Here is a 19,492-nt window from a genome sequence, read left to right on the forward strand (position 1 = left end):
CATAAATAATGATGATAATAAGGTTTTTTTTAACGATAAAAACATGAATCTCATTTACATTATATTGGCGGGTCGATTTATTGATGGTTATAAATAGATTCGATTTTTTTTCTCATAAATGTACTGAACAATATTCATGTAAATCGGATAAATCAGTATGAATCAATGTTGGAATAATGACTAAATGAATATGAAGACAATCAAAATTTGAACAAAATCAGATATATTTAAGAATGGAAAAAAATATTCTGAAGATGATGGCATTAATTTAAGGCTAAGCCAAAGTAATTTTCAAATCAAACGTCATGTATCATGGCCAATAATCAAATTGTCATAAAGTTCTCATTGTTGTTTTATACTGTTTTCATGCTATTTGATATATTCGCTTCTTTTTTTATTATAATAAATATCAAGACCAGAAAAAAAATTAGAAAAAGTTCCAACAAAAAAACTACATATTCTTTATATGTGAAGCAGACAGATTTTTTTTTTGACAAACTGGCTTGAATTTTTTTTTATTTGTTTCTATGCCATTTTATCTACACTGATATACATATAAATCATTTTTCCATTTGGCCCATTATGATATTATGTGTCATTATTTGGATTTATGTTAACAATTGACGGCCTGAAGCGATAAAAATTGATATATATTGTACCATATTATGGTGAAATCTTAGAATTTTATGAAATATTGTTATTATATATGGGTAACATCTTTTTTTTAGGCCAAGATCTTTTTTCGGGATAAAAAGAGGTGGAGCTCGAATAAAGGATGGTTCATTTTTGTTACATTCGGATTTCGATGCAAACAACAACAACAATGATGATGATGATGATGATGACAAAAATGATATAATTGTATGTATCATCAATGAAGAATCAAAATTAAAAAAAACAGAAAAATAATCCATTATGAAAGTACATCACAAATAAATCGTATTAAATAGTATTCAGATTCATTCATTTTTTTTCTTCGATTTTTTTTTCTTATCGGCATTATCCAGTCTGAACAATTTTTTTCTGTTGATAAATCTCTTACGCAAGTCTAACTAATAAGTTATATACGAGATATACTAGACTACTGGGATGTACGACGCCCTAAAACAAAACCAATACAATAAAAATGAGAATGAGAGCGTAAAAAGGCTTCATTGCAGTGTACAGACAGGCGCGTGTCAGCATGGTTATAAAAAAAACGGTGACCAAATTCTGGTGAAAATAAAAAAACTTTCAGTTAGTAAGTGTTTGCTTGACGATCAACAAGGATCATCATCGTTTTTTCTCTCTGTTTTTTGTCATCAAGAATTTGAATCTTTAAGCGGAAAATTTTTATCTCTTTGTTATAAAATTTTGATAAATTTTTTCAAATCCAGCTGTTGAGTTTTGTACATAAACATTATTTTGTACGACTAAACTTGCTTTATTTAAATCAACCATCTGTAGATTATTTGAACTAAAAAAAACTTCAGTTTCATTTTTGATTTAGTTCCGGTACAATATATTCTATAATAAATACGAGGACTTGAAGGATTCATATTGTGAGAATTTGAAAGTGTGTTTTGAATTAAAAATTCTTGTGAAATTTTCTTATTCTTTTCATTGTCGAACATCTTTTATTTTGGATTCAAATCTGAAAAAAAACAAGAGAGAAAAATTTTGAAGTAAGTTTTTTTTTGTGTTTCGAAGAAGAATATTTTCAAAATTTTTAAATAAAAACTAAATCAAATAATAAAGTAAAAAAGAGTAAGTTAGAAAGAGTTGTGATGAGTATAAAAAAAACCACCTACATTAAAATTCTGTAATTAACTCGATCTGTTATTGATCATCCTATTCTTAATATTTAATGAGAATCGGTTTTTGACTTATAAGGACCCAGCTAATTGCGCCAAAAATTTGTTCTTTGGTTGCAACAAAAATTTTTCTTTGAAAAAAATCAAGAACAATCCAGATATTACAAATTATATCGTCGTTGGTACAATTTTTTCTGGCTTTAGAATATTGATCATTCTGAGAATAACGATGAAAATTGGTTATTAACAAGAAATGAAATCTCAAATCATATCAAGATAATTCTGATGAAAATTGTAATCTATTTTTGATTTTCGGTCATTGGCGTTGCCCAACAATCATCCCTCCATAAAACAAACATTTCATCAGAACAGTAAATTGTCAAAATTAATCATTCATCAAAAAAAGTAAGATAAAAAATTTCACCGTTATGTTTCTGCTTGGATTGAAATGCACATAATAGAAAAATTATTGATTGTTCAACACCTTCGAACAGGGCAAATATGTACATTAAAATTAAAATTCATTATTTTGTTTTGCTATTTGTTTTCTGTCTTTTGTTCAAAATATCTTTTCAAATATTTAAACACTTTCCTACACATGTAAACGTTAGATAGTTAAATCAATAGTGACATAGAATATCAAATTATCTATTAAATTATATATTATTGATTTATACTTGAATTAAACAGATACAACAAGTCACAAATTCATGGACGTCATTGTTGGGCTGAAAACAAAGTCCACATGAAAGGAATTTTTCTTTATGTTGATTGTTGCTAAAATAAAAAATTCGATTCAATTTGCGTGACAATGAAAATTGAATAAAACAAACTGTGTGACACACAAATAACAATTTGCTTGAATTCTAATTTTTTTATGCAAAATATGAAAACATAAAAGACACAAATTCAGAATATAAAAAGCCGGCCTATCGAAAATACTGTTGAATGTTAACATTTTTTTTAGCGGTTATTGAAACTTGTTCTATAGCTCTAAATGATTCCAATTTTTATCGTTCTGGTTGGCTTTATGATGATCATCGTATTTTTAGGGATCATACAATGTTCATTCCGCTCGAATTCAAATGTGGGAGAAGATATGATACTTAAATCACCTATTCAATTGAATAATGAAGAACATAGTAAGGCAGTGATTATAAATCTCAATTCAAACAGAAACCAATCGAAATTAACTGGCAACTTGCAGAAAAAAGCCAAGACAACCAATATTGTGTACGAACATTACATACCGAAATCAATATTAGCCAATTTACAAGAAGCGGAAAAAATAGAATTAGCATCTATGGCTATATTAGCAGCGCCTAATGAAGTACAATTGATGGATCAGCATGTATTTCAACGGAAACAACCGAAACGATTATTTTCAAAACAGGGAATGTTTTCCAACACATCATTATCATCAGCATCGATGACAAAATGGACAAATCGTTGCAATAATAACAAAATAAATTTACTATCCACATTGGAACAACAGCAACAATCAAATCCATTCCAATCAATGTCCACAGCTTCATTTGAGCCAAAATTTTCTCATTTAATGTCTGCATGTTCGAATATGGGTCCATCATACAATATTAGTATGAATAAACGTCCATCAATGGAAACAGTGCAAACAAAGAAAATGAAACGTACAAAAAATAGTGATGATTCATTGGTACAATCATCACTATCAACAAAAAGTCGTACACTTATGGCCACAAGAAAGGCAAAAGAACGATCAAAAATTCAAAATTATTCTAGCCAACAAACAGATCAAAATGACGATTGTGATGATGACAATAGCAGATCAATTGGTATTCCGAGGAAAATTCAAGATCCTCCCGATTATTATCAACAAGAAATGAGTGGTGCTGACGATGGATTTAAATCTAAAATTGCATCATTTATTAATAATAATAGCCGACATCATTCTCGGGCACCAACATCCGGCATAGCATATAAGCCGTTTCAACTTTTATCTAACACTAGCAACAACAATGACAGCAATATTGAATAACAAACACCCCATTTGAATGACATAAACCAACCAAATAATCATAAAATTAAAAAAATTAATTTTATATTTTCTATTGAATGAATTCTCATTTTTTTCTTGAATCAATTTTTTTTCATTTTTTTTACATCACAGGTTCATCTGCCATTCACAAACATACATAAGTAATCATCCAATTCTATAAGTAGAAAAATTTACATATCAATTCTGTGAGTGGACAAAACAAATTTGTTGGATTAAAATAATAATACTCATTTGAAATTACATCGCTCATTGTCATCATCAGTCATGTTTTACATATCAATAGTGATGGAATTTTTTTCTCAATAATCAAATAATCTTTTTATCAGATAATAATGGTGATGACAACAATAGAAGAAAATCCTTTGAATTGTTTGAAATTGTCAATGTCCAAAACAAATGATTTAAAGTCATTACAACAAGATTATTATCGTTCGAATCATCATCATCGGATAACATTGTCGCCAAAGTCGATAATAACCGTATCAATAATTATAAGAATGACTTGGATTTTATTGATGGTCTTCATGGCAATGACATGGCCACTTTCATCATTGGCACATTCACCACCAATACCATCATCTCATACATCATCATTACCAATGACATTCTCTAATGCTGCTCTCAGACAACGGCTATTATTTGGATCGTCAAACAAACAACAATCCGATCCATTCAGCAATAATGATTTCAATTATTATCATTCATCATTGCAACGAAACAAAAATAATCTTGGAATCAAGAATAATCGTCTGGATAAACTTCGTCATTTGTTAGCCAAAGCAAAAGCAGAAGCGTCATTGTCATTGTATTCTCCGTCACATAGTATGAGTATCAATCCATTGAGATATTTTTATCAACATCAACAACAACAGAATAAGGGCTCAAAAGAACCAACATGTGAAGAACTGCGTTTCTTATGGTCCATTAAACAATTGGTATTACTCGATGAATTATCCAACAACAATTATTTTCGTGACAAAAACAAAGTTACATCTACAATAAATGTGAATAATAATAATGATATTTCAACTGAAAGAGAAATTGAGGATGATACTAATGTTGGTATCATCGATAATGAAGATGATAATGATCAAGAAATATTACGTAAAATGTTGGTTGACATACCAAAAGAGAAACAAGTTTATATTACCAAAATTGAACCATCAAATAGTAAGGAACATGATGATAGTGGAGTTGGACAAATAAAATCATTGACAGAGACGACGACAATGACATCGGAAATTATCGATGATAAAAATTCCAATGTTGTCAATCAAAATAAACCGCTGGAAACAACAGAAGCGGAAACCGTTTCACCATTTGGTATCGTACATAATAGTCCTAGTTCGGCACGTCGTGGTTCACAATCACAATTACAGCCAGCAGCTGAAACGGTTGGATTTTTTGGTGAATTTTTCGAAGATTTTTTTCCTCTACCAAATCGTACAAATCTTGTAAAAAGTCAACGCTTAAATCGACAACAGTTACGCGATCGTTATCTAAATGGCTATAATCTTCGTAATGGAAAACAAGGACTGAAAATTTCATCACCATCAAGATATGGTAATGAGGAATCATATAATGGCGGCATCGGGCAACAACGATCAAAAAATCAAAATCGATTAAAACAGAATGCTGAATCAATGTTATTGTCATTGCCTTCATCCTCTATCTCTTCATCATTATCATCATCATCATCATCATCATTGCCATCATCGTCAAGAATGTTGTTACCCGGATTTTGGCATGAAAAGCCTGTAAAACCATCGGTAAATCTAATTAATTGACGTCATTCTGAATAATGATTGCTGTAGTACGATTATCATCGTATTTATTCTACATTTAAATGTGACAACTGGTTCATAAAAAAGTCTGATTTTTCGGTTTCCTCATTTGTATCTAGTTTTCAACCACAATTTCAATTCGAAAACAATCATACACCGATGAACTTGATTTCATCAAATCAACCTATTGACACACCTACTCATTTTTAATTGACAACTTAGTTATAAATCAAACATACTTTTTTGCCATTTTGCTTCGAGACATTGATAAATAAATGAAAACAAAACTAATCTGATAATGATAATTTTATTTACCAATGCACACACACACACACAATTTCATACAAACACATATATACTTAATCATATAATTAAAGAAAAGTTCCTCATTCATTCAATTCATACATTCATTACATCAAATATTTATCCAATTCAATGAGAAAAAGTTCAACCAACTGAATATCAGAAAAAATCCCAGTTGAAAAATATCATCATTATTAATAATGACAATTCATAATCATAAAGATGTTCTTTTATCACCATCATCATCATTATAATTTCATATTTCATATATAAATAGCTAATGGTGTTACGTTTTGATCATGCATCTTATTACTCATCAATTCATCCATTTAAAACTCACACACCTATCTACATATCACTCCTACCTATGATGGAACACAAATGAATCGATTGAGATTGCAGTTACGAAATTCAGCTTTCTTGGCTGTACTCACACACACACACACACACACTTACAATACCAGAACCGGCATTGTTTTCGATGTAAAATCATTCTTTTTCTCTTTATTGTTTGATATATGTGTTATGTATAGCACCGAACAGCACTTTGATGAAGATTGTTAGGCGGTTGTGATAATTGTGGATGTTAACCACGTTTCCGATCGAATGTTTCATGCATACTACAGAAACACAAAAGCTTTTCGTTTTCACGTTATTAAAATGAGGAGATTTTATTTGATGAATAAAAACGATAATAAAGCAGAATACAAACTAAATCATAACTAATACAAGGATATAGGTAAACGGAAATGATGATGATAGAGGGAAATGGACATTGATTGGCCTAACAACTTCAATACGTTCAATACCAAGACTTGATTGGTTTTGATTGATGGAAAAACAGTCGTATAAAAAAACTTTTAGAGACCGTGATCTGTGTTGGCAGTTGAATGAGGTCCATCATTTATACTTGTTGATGGCCAAGGATCTAAGCTTTTACCGCCAAAATTGTTACCGGTGGTTGGTTGATCATCCGCTCACTACTTTGGTCTTTTGTAGTCCCAGTCGATTGTTGTGGTCATAAGATTCCGCGCTTGTGATTGGCCGATCCTTTGTATACCACTTTTTGGTTCGCGTGATGAGCTTCGATCTTGTCTTTCTCGAGGGCCGATGCGATGACTGGCCTGGTTTGCTCAACTTGTTACTGGACCAGAGGCTAAAAGTCAGAATGGCAACCGTGTGCTGAGTCAACATTTCCTATGGACAACCAGAAACGGAAAACCAACGGTTTTCCGAGGTTTAAACAATTTAGAAAACACACACCTCTTTTCATATATAATATGTTCAAGCCAAACTTTATTCTTTTTTTGCCATATTCTTTCCTTTCCGAAAATGACCAGAATGTAAATAAAAATAAAACTAACAATAAAAGGAAATGAAAATACAATCTTTATTGTCAATCATCATCGTTATTATGGATAAAATAAATAGAAGTTTTTCAATTTCGTCAAATCAATTTTTTTTTGGTAACAATTAAAAAGTTTTTCAAGTGCCTCATTTTTTTCATTAATACCTGCAGGTTATCTGCGATTTTACAAACAAAAACTCAATTATTAAAGTTATAGGGCCGATGCCGGGTATTAATTTTATTGCAAGTTAACATAAACATAAATACACAAAACATGTCAGAATGAGTGCAAAACCATCAAACCAACTCATAAAGGTACAGAAATCTAATAATTTTTTGATATATTGACAATAACAATTCAAACAATTTTATTATTCACAGACTTTTGATAGTTATAGATTGATAATCGTTTTGATTAGATTTCATTGCAAATGATTATAATTTCTTCATTGACGCCATACTTGAAATTGATTAGCAGGTGTGGTGAAGTTCACAAGAATGGAAATAGTAATAAGTTTAATGTATTGAATTCGATAAGAGATTTGAGCCATAAACACACAAACGAAATAATTCCCAAGTTGTTTTTTGATAATTATAAATGATAACAAAAATGTATTTCACTACACATTAATTAAAGCAAAGAAAATGGTAAATAATATCAATATTTTTCGTAGTAATGCCCGATGGACTAAATAATCATCAAATTTTAAATGAATTCAATGAATTCAAAAATGATTATGTGGGCAAAATTTATACGACAAAAAGTTAATATGGAAAAGTGTCACAATATATGGATCTTCGATTATAATTTACTATATATCATGATTCTTAATTTTTTTAGTTGCTTGGATACATAGTTCTTAATGTATTGTAAATAAATAAGACTAAGTGATAAGTGATATATTTGTGTTTCATATCTATTTATGAATTTACTTTGCAGCTCCAAGTTATATTATTATTGTAATTATATCTATCAAAAATTTAAAGTTATTAATTTTTGATTCTATTCTTGGATATTCATTAATTTTATTCCATTTTATGGTGTTTTTTTTTTCTTACACAAACAAATAAACAATCGCGCAATTGTATAAAAATAAAATATTTATCCCTCTATTTGTTTTCCACCATTTCCTGTGTGTGTGTTGTTGGAGTTTGTTTTTCATTTTTATTCTATGACTCACCTTAATGGTGTTTGTATTATTTTAGACAATAAAAACCTTTTTTATCGATTCAGTCCATTATTTGCTGGTGTTTAATCGGTTTTTTTGTGTATTTGTATATCAAATTTCAAAATTTTTTGCTGTTTAAACTTTAAATTATGAAACATTCATCAAACAAACAAACTGAATTATTATTTTCAACATTTTATTCATTTAGAATTCATAAATAAAATAAAATAATTGTAATACAATGCATTTATTTATATAATAATAATAGAAAAATCTAAAAATGATACAGGAAAAAATTTGCACTACTATCTTGTACAGAACGTGAATTCGATTTTATAGACAATGAATGAAAATGAAGCTCATATGTGAACATCAAGTGCATCATAAAAAAAACAAAACAGATCGAATTGATGTTTTCAAAGGTATTGCGTAGTGAAAAATGAATATAAAATTTGTTGTCTAGATAATTGTGAATGATGATGATAATTGCATTTACAATAAAATGAAGTGGAATCGATTTTTCATATTTACAATTCGCCAAATGTCATAATAGTCCAAGTAAAATGTAGTCCAATATAGTCGTCAGGTTTAGCCACTAATTGAAGAATATATCTAGAATAAGTTCAGGAAAGATAAAAATTTTGAAAATTAATAATGGAAAAAAATTCGAGTGAAAAGTTTTTTCAGGTCAAATTTCTGATTATACAATTTTTTTCTACCGTAATTGCCAACGAATGGCAACTAGGACAGCAGCGGCAATATATAATGCGGCTGTGTCGTGGGTAGTGAAAAAAAAGTTCAAACTCATCAATCAGTGAATGACTGGATGAATAAAAATTACACGCCAATTCAGACGACAAAGTCAATTACAAACAGAGAAAAAGCAAGAACAAAAAGAAGACAACAATGCAAGTAATACGGCTGCTATAGCTACTGGATTCGATCGGAAAAAATCTATTCGATTTTTCATGAATGATTTTGCTTTCACTTTATCACGTACACATTGACATAGATGACGTCAACGTAGAATCTTTGAGAAAGAAACAGAACCATTAGATGATGTTACGAATAAAAATAAAGAAAAAAAAATAATGGATATGACATCAAACAACAAAACCAGATAAGTATTAAAAAAACTGAATGAAAATTCCACTGAATGCATTATTATACTCACAATAATAAACTCTCATTATAACATCAGAATTGGGAGGTTTTTCTGTTGAAAACAAACGGAAAAAATTAGGTAAAAAAAATAAATCAAATTTTTTCGATTCCCGATTACGGGTCAATCCATATTGATCAATCAAAGATGTAGAAATTTTTCAATAAAATAATAATAATCAATCAATTTTTTCGTATGTGCATTTTTTAAAACGGAAATCAGAAACAATATTTTCGTTGTATTGTTTGAGAGAATTTTGTTGAAATGAAAGAAAACAAAATCCTGTCATTTTTTTGCTGTTAAAAAGTTTGATCGAATATCAAATTACACCAATAATGATGATGATAGGATTAGATTTAATTAAAATTCACAAGAATTATTATAAAGAAAATTTTCCATTAAATCATAAATCTGGATCGGTGAATGAAAAACAATTGTTTAGAATTTCTCTGAACCTCTATGCTGGTTTACAATGGAAATTATGAGTTTTTTTTTTGATTTTGCAGAAATTAATTTGAAAAAATATTTCAGATCAATAAGCAAAATCGACAAAGAAAAATTTGAGATAAAATTCAATTATTTATTAATGGTGGAACAAAAATTCTGGATATCATATTTTGAACATAGCAACCAAATGAACAAACATGTTCAAATTCAAAAAAAAACTAAATGAAACAAATTTAAATTTCTGATAATTTTATCGAAACCCAAATTAACGGGTTCTTTTCAGAAAAATCGACAATTGATTGTGATTTTTTAAATTTTTTTTCTATGAATTTTCAAAATGTAAATTATCCATCTTAAAATGGAAAAAAATAAACTCAAAAATTCGAAGATATGAAAAATAGAGAAAAGAATTCAAACAATTGCTGACAATGGAAATTTCCGAATATAAAAAAAACGTTGATAAATTTAGCTATATCTAGAATAAATGAGTAATTCGCAATTATATAACTCAAATTCTATGGATTTACGTTCAACAATGAATTTGAGGATGAAAATCAAATCGATCTAAAAAAAGATCAGGGTATGTCAATAATGTTTGTACAACTGAATGAATGTAGGTGGAAGATGAGATAATCGACAATATAAATACCAGTGCCAAAAATCTATTACAGATTCGGAAACAAATGAACCGCGAAACAGAGTGTATATAAACCAATATAAACATGAGATCAGAATTGTATGCCGGTCAAAATTAAAATCACGGAAAAATAATGATGAAATCAATGATGAAAATTCATGCTAATCAATATCATTTGAATCACTTTCGATACGAAAAAAATAAATCAATATATTTGAAACGTAAAATTCTGGACCGATTTCAATCGTTATACAAACATACCGAAGGCAAAGCCAATGGTTTACACATCCTAACCGGTAACAACAATGATAATAATGGTAAAAAATAATTTCCAAATATTTTAACAAAAAAGTCGAGACTAACGACAAATCTGTCAAATAATTGCATATAATGATGATGGTATGGTAAATATATAACGCATGTGAGAGTGAGAGAGAAATATTGGGACCAGGCAAACCAGAAGTACAGAATCAATGAATGTAATGAAACGAATAGATTAATTAAATGTTTAACAAAGCGGATAATGACATCGAGGTTTCGTAGAATATTCACTCAAATCCATCCATATATACATTTAATTTATACTATGATATAGTATTCCGACCAAAAAAAATTGCATTCAAAATGCGCGCAAGAATTTTATGGAATCTTTTATAATGTAATGAAGGTCAATAGTGTCCATGAAAATAACAAAAACAAGATAACATATAAAATTAAATATATGAATTACGATGAACGTATCGTATATGACAATAACAGAAATGATGATAGTGTAGGTGAAGCGAATGCACACACCATAGGGAAAACAAAACATTTTTAAAATGAAAACGAGCATAGAAAATGAAATTTTTCATGAATGACTGGTCTAGAAATGATCGTTAATAATAATCATCACCATCATCATCAGTTGTGATAGTAACCAGTGCCAAAAAGAAACTAGAAAAAAAGATGGAAAAAAATTCAATGAGAATTTTTAACAAACATACTTTCATTAAAAAAAATTCTGTTAGATACCAAATTCATATAACAACTACCAAAAAAAAAAAAAAAAAAAAAAACAAACCAAATGATTCGGACAACTAAAAAAAGGACAAGAACCGGAAAAAATAATGGCAAAAAAAAACAAAAAATGTTTCATTCAGTCAATGTTTATACCTGGCAATTGTGAAAATCAAAAAAAGAAAAAATAAATAGAAAAAATCTACAATCATAAATAAAGTTAATTCATTATAATGTACCTAGTGGACCGGATAAAAAAATTTTATTTTTCATTCTGAGCTCTTTTTTTGTGCATAAAAATAATACAACAACAAATATGTCTGGATTCATTATTGAATTGCTTGAAGCTAATTCAATGAGAATATTTCTGGTGTTTTTTCTGCTGAAAGCATTTTCAGTAAATAAAAATGTCAAGTATCTATTCATCACATGTAGCATAACTTCATGGAATTTTATTGTTATTATTATCTTTCGGCCACATTGTTGGATTTCAAATATGAAAAACAACGTACAGAGCAATAAAAAAAAATTTGAAAACATATATCGGTCATAAAGGATGAAAAACCCTTAACCACAAACACATCAAACTACAGTCGGTAAATCGAGGTCATAACGCGCAAAAGAATCTCCATCTTTTTGAGTGAATAAAATATTTTTGTTGTGATAAATTTCAAAAAAACTGTTAAAAAACTAGACATTTAACAAATTTTGAATGAGAATACTACTGAAGCAGAAAATTTAATTTTATCTGTTATTTATAAAAAATATCATCATCATTATTTTAAAAATACCTTTAAATTATGAATAACAAAAATAATAATAGACAAACTATGACGATGATATTAACTGTAAAAACATTTTCGCAGCCATATAACCATATTTTGAAAGATGAAAATGCAAATTTTAAACAAACCAATTACTTTTCCCTTAAACTCGAATTCTTTTTTTTTCATTTTTTTTCTTTTGATATGAAATGGGCTATGTAAACAAAGTAGAAATACGGCCACATAAATGAAATGTCTATCATCATCATTTTTAATAAACAGGTGAAAACAAAAGAAATTCATAAACTTATTATTATCGAAGAATATGCACAATTGAAGTAAAACAATATAAGAATACGAAAACAAGTGAAAATATCTAGACAGAAGAGATTTAGACACATTCAAACTGGTAATGCATTTCCAAATAAACTAGGGTATATATTTTAAAATAATTTCGCGATAAGAAAAACGCAAATGCACCGAATAAAAGCTTGGCATAATTTTTGGAGCTATGTATGCTAGTGTAGTATGATCATAATAATAGATTAATAGATGACAGAAAAGAAAAAATGATGCTAATTAATTTTTAAAATGTATAGAATAAGGAACCAACCAATGATAGGAGTGAATAGATACAATATTTTTTTGTACAAACGATGGCGTACACATATTGATAAAGAGATGACGATAAAGATGATAGCAATATTGAACAATAATAAAATGAATCAAACATTATGAGGATCACTGATGAAAATCACTTAGATATCATTTCAAGAATTTTTGATAGAAATTTTTTTCTTTGCTAGTTGATCATTCAGTCAATCAACAAGGCATCAGCGAAGATGGAACAGCGTTTGGGTTAGACGAGGAATTTGTCGACGGCATCATTGTCATCATAGAGTGTGGTACAGTTTGAAATAACTGGGATAACGTATGACGAATAGAATGATGATTCTGCTGTATTCGCGATCGTTCATAATCATCATGACCTATAGATGCTGTTGATGACATTCGTACAGTTGAAGATAGACTGGAAATGATACTTTCAAGATGTCTCATCACTTCTGGATGATTTACTTCAGTATCCTGAATTTAAATGAAAATTATAAAAGCTTTGATAAGTATAACTTGTCTCAATCAACGATAACGAATGAAAAAATCAAACCTTTAGATTTAAAATGGATTGCAAATGATGCAAAGATTGCTGCATCGTTAGATTTGGATGCACGATGCGTTGTGAATGTCGTTGTATGATAGTGAACATTCGTTCAATTTCTTCTGCAAAGACATCATCAATTATTGAAATTTTGTGTTTGGAACAAAACTATCACTAACCGCTATAACCTTGTGCCTGAGCCATCTTTTTCCGACGTTGTTTCAGCCACATTTCATGACAATCTTGATCTTTCGGTAACCTAAAATCGGAATTGTAGAAAATTTCGAGCTAAGAAAATTAGGAAATTGACTTACATTGGTGGTGCCATATTGAATTGATTGGTCAGCCATTCGCAATTCAATGCCTCTTCTGAGGTAATACGTTTGGATGGATCTAAATAAAGCATAGCGTCTAAAAGATCAAGAGCAGCCCGTGGCATCCTGTTTGTGGAAAATTATTCATTTTGTGGGTTTACAACAACAATCTATGCGTGATCAATCAACATACATTGCAAATTTTTCCCGCAACACGCGAGGATAAGTCACTTTGGGTCGGAAAGACGACCAATAAGGCAAGTTTATCACCTAAAATTTTGAGAATGACATAAAAAAATAATTCGATTCTTTTCTAGAACACTCACGGATGGCCAATTGGCTGGCGTAGGCGTGCCACAGTATTTACTTATTGCTTCCAATTGAAGCAACTCTGAATTGGCTTGAAATATAGTTTTGCCACGAAACATTTCACCTAGAATACATCTGTAATAAACGATAAGAATTTTCCAGAATATATCATCCAACAAGAAAAAACAAACCCGCAACTCCAAACATCGATTGCCGGACCATATCGTTCTTCACCAAGTAATAGCTCAGGAGGTCGATACCACAATGTAATGACTTTGTTTGTATAAGGACGAGTTTTATCTTCTGCTGAAAACAATCGTGCTAGACCAAAATCGGCCAATTTAATCTGGCCACGATTGTTCATTAATATATTCGAACATTTAATATCACGATGAAGGAAATTATTTCGATGACAATAGCTGAGTCCATCAAGTAATTGTTTCATTACGTGTGCAATATTAGCTTCAGTGAAAACAACCAGACCACTGTCTAATAATCCCATTAAATCGTGGTCCATATATTCGAAAACTAAATAAAAAGCACCTTTGTCTCGTTTAAATTCCAAAGCATCTTCTTTATCGGTGACGATTTCTTTCAGATTGACAATATTCTCATGGTTTAATTGACGAAGAATTTTTATTTCTCGAACCTAACAACAACGAGAAATGATAAAAAAGGCTAACAAAATCACAAATTTCAAGAAAAGACTTACGGCTGTGATCGGAAATCCTTCTTTTTCATTTTCAAGTCGAACTTTTTTCAAAGCCACAATACTGTCAACAGATATGAATGAATTTAGAACATTAACTTAACAAACACATTTTGATATTACCATTTATCCGTATCTCTGGCTTTATATACTTGACCATAGGTACCTTCACCAATTTGTGAGATTATCTGAAAAACATCGACCGAACGAGGTTTAATATCACGTGATGATGCTTGTCTATTTTGATTTGGCAGTTCAGTAGATTTGCCAATGACTCTTGGGCGAGGTAATGTTTTTAATTGACCATTTATGTTCAAAGTGATAGTACTGGATGGAAATTGAGGATGATGAATCGGTTGAATCCGTTCGATATTATTATTTTCGGCTAAAATTAATTTAGTTGAGGAACTACTCATTTTCAAATCTTCAACTTGTGGCAATGGTAATTTGGACAAATGTGTGGCAGCAGGTATACCAGTGGCTAAAACCGATGTCGATGGTAACGGCTGTTGTCGAATTGTTTGGAAACTCCCGTTTTGCATGCTTGGCGTGAACGTTGTTGTTGTCGTCGATTGTTGTTGATCCAAAGATTGTGTTTGGTCCGGTGTAACGCTGGATGTTGGAATTGGTGTTAATGAATTGGATGAATCATTCATCAATGGTGTTCCAATATTCGATGTATTGCCTGTCGAACGGGATGGTTGAAGTTTTTTCATTTTGATTTTGTTAGCTAATTCTGCAGCCAAGGAATTTGATGAAAATTTAGTTTCATTCAACAAAATATTGGATTTCGAAACTGATGGTGCTGTCTTGTAATTTTTGTAATCAAGAGACGGAGATTTTGGGGATCGTGATCTAGATGAACGATCTCGTTCACCAATGGACATAATATTCATCCGAGTACGCCGTAAATAACTGGAACCGGATAATGATCCCATAGAAAATGGAAGTGGTGATCGACTTTTCGAACGAGAATTTGTTGGCGATGGTGGTGATCGATTATTACGATCACGTGTATTGGATGAAGAATAAGGGCTATGTTGACGTTCAGACGTTGAACGATAATAATCTCGTTCGGAACGATGATCTCGTTCATGTTCCGATGACTTATAATGATGGTGATAGTCCCGATCTGAAGACCTGTGATGATGATGATAATCTCTTTCCCGATAATCACGTCGATCTTTTTCACGATAATCTCGATAAGATGATGATCGAGTTTGTGATGATGGTGATATAGCTCGATAATCGCGACTTAAAGAACGATCATATCGATCCCGTGACTGTGGTGATACACGGCGATCATATTTGGATGATGATGTCTTTGATGATCTTTCCACAGGTGATGGAGAACGATATGCGAATGAGGAATGATGATGTGATGAAGAATATGCCGATGTTACGGGATAATTTGAATGATGATGATGAGATCGACCCGATGATGATGACTGGTGATGATTACCCGAAGGTGAACGAGTAAGTCTGCGAATCGCTGTCGTAGATGATGATAATGAAGATTTTACTGGTAAATCCGGAGGAGTATATGACTGTGATGAACGATCACGGTCTCTATGCTGTGATGATGATGATCTTTGATAATGACGAATAGAAGACGAAGAGGATGATTTGTTATCATAGATTGGTGATCGAGACCTCGATCTAGAAATTTGTCGTTCACGACGGCCATCACGAATCGAACGGCTACTTGTTGAAGTTGTGAAATATGAATCTTTCGTATATGAATTTGATGTTGATTCATATGTTAATGTCCGATGATTTCTATTTGTTGATTGTTCGATTGTCGAACGAATTTTTGAGGAGGATAAAGAATGGTGAGGAGTAGGAAGGGGAAGAAGACCTGGGAGAGGAGGTGATTGTGGCGGAGTTTTTGATCGTGATCGATAAATGGTTGATGTAATAGATTTTTTCGGATTATTATCATCATTCGATGAATCAGAACGATGATATGAACCGGAACGAATCAAAGTTTCGGGACAAGATTGTTTGGAGGGTATAGATGAATGTGTAACTTTGGATAACAGGGATGTTGGGGGCGGGGGTGTGATAGAAACATTCATATCAGCTTCTCTTTTAGAATAATCATCGGAATTTTGTTTTTTTCGTTTATAAGACGAATAATTGTTTTCACTTGGATGAGGTTCATATCGATTAAGACGTTGATCATCATGATCTAGTTCTTCCGATGATGAAATCTCATCATGTGTGGGTGTCACATTATTGTCCACCACTGTAGACGAAGATACCATTCGTGATGAAGAACGTGATCGACTTGATGATGATAATGGAGGTGGTGATGGATTACGTGAACGTTCTAACAAACGGTTATGCAATGGCGTTGTACGCTTATCAAAACGCTCATTCGAATCGGCTGAATCTAGATCAAGGTCACTTTTGAATGATGGAAGACTTTCCTCTTCCATTGCATCAGGTAAGATTTCAACTTCATGACTTAGCATTACTTCTTGATCATCATCAATAGAATCGATCGTATTAAAAACCGTCGTGTTTTCTTTAATAAAAAAATCTTGATCATCATTGATAGACTCAGAATCCGAAATTCTTTCAGTCAATTCTTCAATGACATTCACACCATGGCGATTAGCATCATTTTTCGATGTCAAGAGGTCAGCATTATCAAAAGAAGTTAATGAATTGTCATCTTCAATATTTTGACTGGGTTTTTCATTATCATTATCATGAATTGGCGAAGTATCTGGAGAGATCTCTTCCGCTTCAATTATCATAGATGATCTAGGTGAATTATTGGTTTGTTGTTTTTCGGGAATATTGTTTAATTCATTTGAATCAGGATGTGGCGTAATGGGTGTTGAAACTGAAGTAACAGATGAAGATGATGACAGCCTTTGATAGCGATTTTGATGATGATGTGATCCAGTTACAATCGGCTGTAGCCGTTGAGAACTTGAACTTTCGAAAAAATTTTGATGGGAAGAATGTTGTTTCTTTGAATCATACGAATGAACATTTCGGTTGGTAGTTGAACCGTAATGAATCTCTCTGGAAGAATGAACTGACAATGATAGTCGATCATTATGATTGGACATACCATGACGTTCATCAACATCATCATCTTCTAATTCACCTTCTTCGATTTCGGCTTCGTTTAGATCATTATTATTTTTCGGCTCATTCAACAAGCCTCGATCATCATCATCATCTTTGAGTTCCCCGTCAGAAATGTCTTCTACTTCTTTATCATCAATATTCTTTTCACCAATTTTAATAGGTTTAATATCATCAGCATCATCCTCATCGCTGATGGCATCCATTTCATCGGCAAGATTTTTGGACAATAAATTCGAATCACTGTTGTTCTTATTATTTTTATCTATATTGTTATAGAAATCTTGATTATTAAATGGTGATGAACGAGATGTTGGATGGTAGTAAACAGTCTTATGAATCGTTGTTCGATCCAATGGTTTACGATGATTTGATTCCTTATCATGCAATTTTTCGATGTTATATAAATTTGTATCTTGCTTGTTGTGTAGATGAGTTGTTTCATCACAGCCATTAGCACCTTCATCATCCAATGAGGCAATTTCACCTTCAGAATTTACTTTCGATAATTTCAATTGTGACCCTGAAGGGGGTGATGATATTTCCCCTTCATCCAAATTGGTATTTTCAACCGAAATTTCAATACGTTTTTTCTTAGATTCGGGCTCATCATCAGACGATAATGGTGAATGCATAATCTCCTAATGAAATTCAACTAATTAATAAAAGACTGAATTATTACAAAATGTATGAAAAACAAAATAAGAATTTTGCATGTGCATTACCTTAAGTTCAAAGTAAATTTTATGGATTTTATGCCAACCTAAGGACGACTAGTGTTCGAAATTTTTTGACAAAAAATTCTGTTTCGGACAATCAATTCGAAATCGTTTTTTTGTGGCGAACGAATCTTTGAAAATCGATTGGTGTCATCAGGTTTAGCCAGAATCTGGCCACTTGTACAGTTTTCACACAGTGTCCGCACAGAAATCGGCCGATTCGAGTTGTACCTGGAGAATCTTCATGTTTCCAAAAATTAAATAGCTTATTAAACGAAACGAGCTTTTACTTACTTGATTTCTTTAACTTGATAGATAATTTTCAAGAAAAATTCTTTACTAACAAGAATACAATTAGAATAATTTTTTTCAACAAAAAAAAAGATCGCTAAAACTCACATACAAACACACATCAAACCAGCAGAGAGCAGAAAAATCCAGCACTGTTCATAAATAAAAGTACGTAATCCTTTTTATATTACCATCATTTCAGATGGAAAAATATTGTTGAAAACTGTAAATCGGATCAATGGAAAAATTCATATTGATCCAAGATTCTAATTTATAGATGACAATCTGTTTTAAAATCGGAAATGAGAAAAAAAATACCATTCGGTCACGTGATAAAACAAAAAATCAGGGTAGTGGCATGCTTTAATCCAGAAAAGGCAATGACAATTTACATGGATCATACCACTATCATTCAATATACAAATCACTATTTCAACTCAAATGG

At 31.0% G+C, this 19,492-nt stretch overlaps 3 protein-coding genes across 7 annotated transcripts; 2 read left to right on the forward strand and 1 right to left on the reverse strand.

The window, feature by feature from the left end:
• Positions 1-1,177: 1,177 nt before the first annotated feature.
• On the forward strand, positions 1,178-6,505 carry LOC124492079 (uncharacterized). The gene is made up of 2 exons (XM_047054868.2): positions 1,178-1,664; positions 3,943-6,505. The coding sequence occupies exon 2, from the start codon at positions 4,164-4,166 to the stop codon at positions 5,616-5,618; it is 1,455 nt and encodes a 484-aa protein (XP_046910824.1). The 5' UTR covers positions 1,178-1,664; positions 3,943-4,163; the 3' UTR covers positions 5,619-6,505.
• On the forward strand, positions 2,767-3,826 carry LOC124492080 (uncharacterized). The gene is made up of 2 exons (XM_075735331.1): positions 2,767-3,140; positions 3,321-3,826. Exons 1-2 carry the CDS (start codon positions 2,791-2,793, stop codon positions 3,808-3,810), a joined length of 840 nt encoding a protein of 279 aa, XP_075591446.1. The 5' UTR covers positions 2,767-2,790; the 3' UTR covers positions 3,811-3,826.
• Positions 6,506-8,616: 2,111 nt separating the features above from the next.
• Positions 8,617-19,170, reverse strand: Cdk12 (Cyclin-dependent kinase 12). Of its 5 annotated transcripts, none has more exons than XR_006958998.2 (12): positions 19,051-19,170; positions 18,763-18,996; positions 15,056-18,692; positions 14,936-14,996; positions 14,415-14,872; positions 14,241-14,358; positions 14,108-14,184; positions 13,915-14,040; positions 13,780-13,859; positions 13,610-13,722; positions 13,058-13,530; positions 8,617-9,047 (listed from the first exon to the last, which is right to left on the reverse strand). XR_006958998.2 is itself a non-coding variant. In XM_047054865.2 (11 exons), the coding sequence occupies exons 3-11, from the start codon at positions 18,670-18,672 to the stop codon at positions 13,267-13,269; spliced, it is 4,914 nt and encodes a 1,637-aa protein (XP_046910821.1). In that variant the 5' UTR covers positions 18,673-18,692; positions 18,763-18,996; positions 19,051-19,170; the 3' UTR covers positions 12,862-13,266. The 5 variants fall into 5 exon arrangements, 2 of the variants coding, with proteins under 2 accessions (XP_046910821.1, XP_075591412.1); XR_006959000.2 differs by having other exon boundaries at positions 15,056-18,707; positions 19,051-19,161; XR_012832490.1 differs by lacking the exon at positions 19,051-19,170 and having other exon boundaries at positions 15,056-18,678; positions 18,763-18,874.
• Positions 19,171-19,492: the final 322 nt, after the last annotated feature.

This window comes from Dermatophagoides farinae, chromosome 1, assembly GCF_024713945.1.
Source record: "Dermatophagoides farinae isolate YC_2012a chromosome 1, ASM2471394v1, whole genome shotgun sequence".
Taxonomy (NCBI): domain Eukaryota; kingdom Metazoa; phylum Arthropoda; class Arachnida; order Sarcoptiformes; family Pyroglyphidae; genus Dermatophagoides; species Dermatophagoides farinae.

Bases quoted from the DNA above. Each gene is read 5' to 3' on its own strand.
- LOC124492080 (XM_075735331.1), top strand. From the start codon at position 2,791: ATGATTCCAATTTTTATCGTTCTGGTTGGCTTTATGATGATCATCGTA. The intron at 3,141-3,320 runs GCATGTATTTCA...ATCAATGTCCAC, and splicing joins GAAGTACAATTGATGGATCA to AGCTTCATTTGAGCCAAAAT.
- LOC124492079 (XM_047054868.2), top strand. From the start codon at position 4,164: ATGGTGATGACAACAATAGAAGAAAATCCTTTGAATTGTTTGAAATTG.
- Cdk12 (XM_047054865.2), bottom strand. From the start codon at position 18,672: ATGCATTCACCATTATCGTCTGATGATGAGCCCGAATCTAAGAAAAAA. The intron at 14,359-14,414 runs GTTTGTTTTTTC...CGTTTATTACAG, and splicing joins ATCGATGTTTGGAGTTGCGG to ATGTATTCTAGGTGAAATGT. The intron at 13,860-13,914 runs GTAAGTCAATTT...TTCCGATTTTAG, and splicing joins TTCAATATGGCACCACCAAT to GTTACCGAAAGATCAAGATT.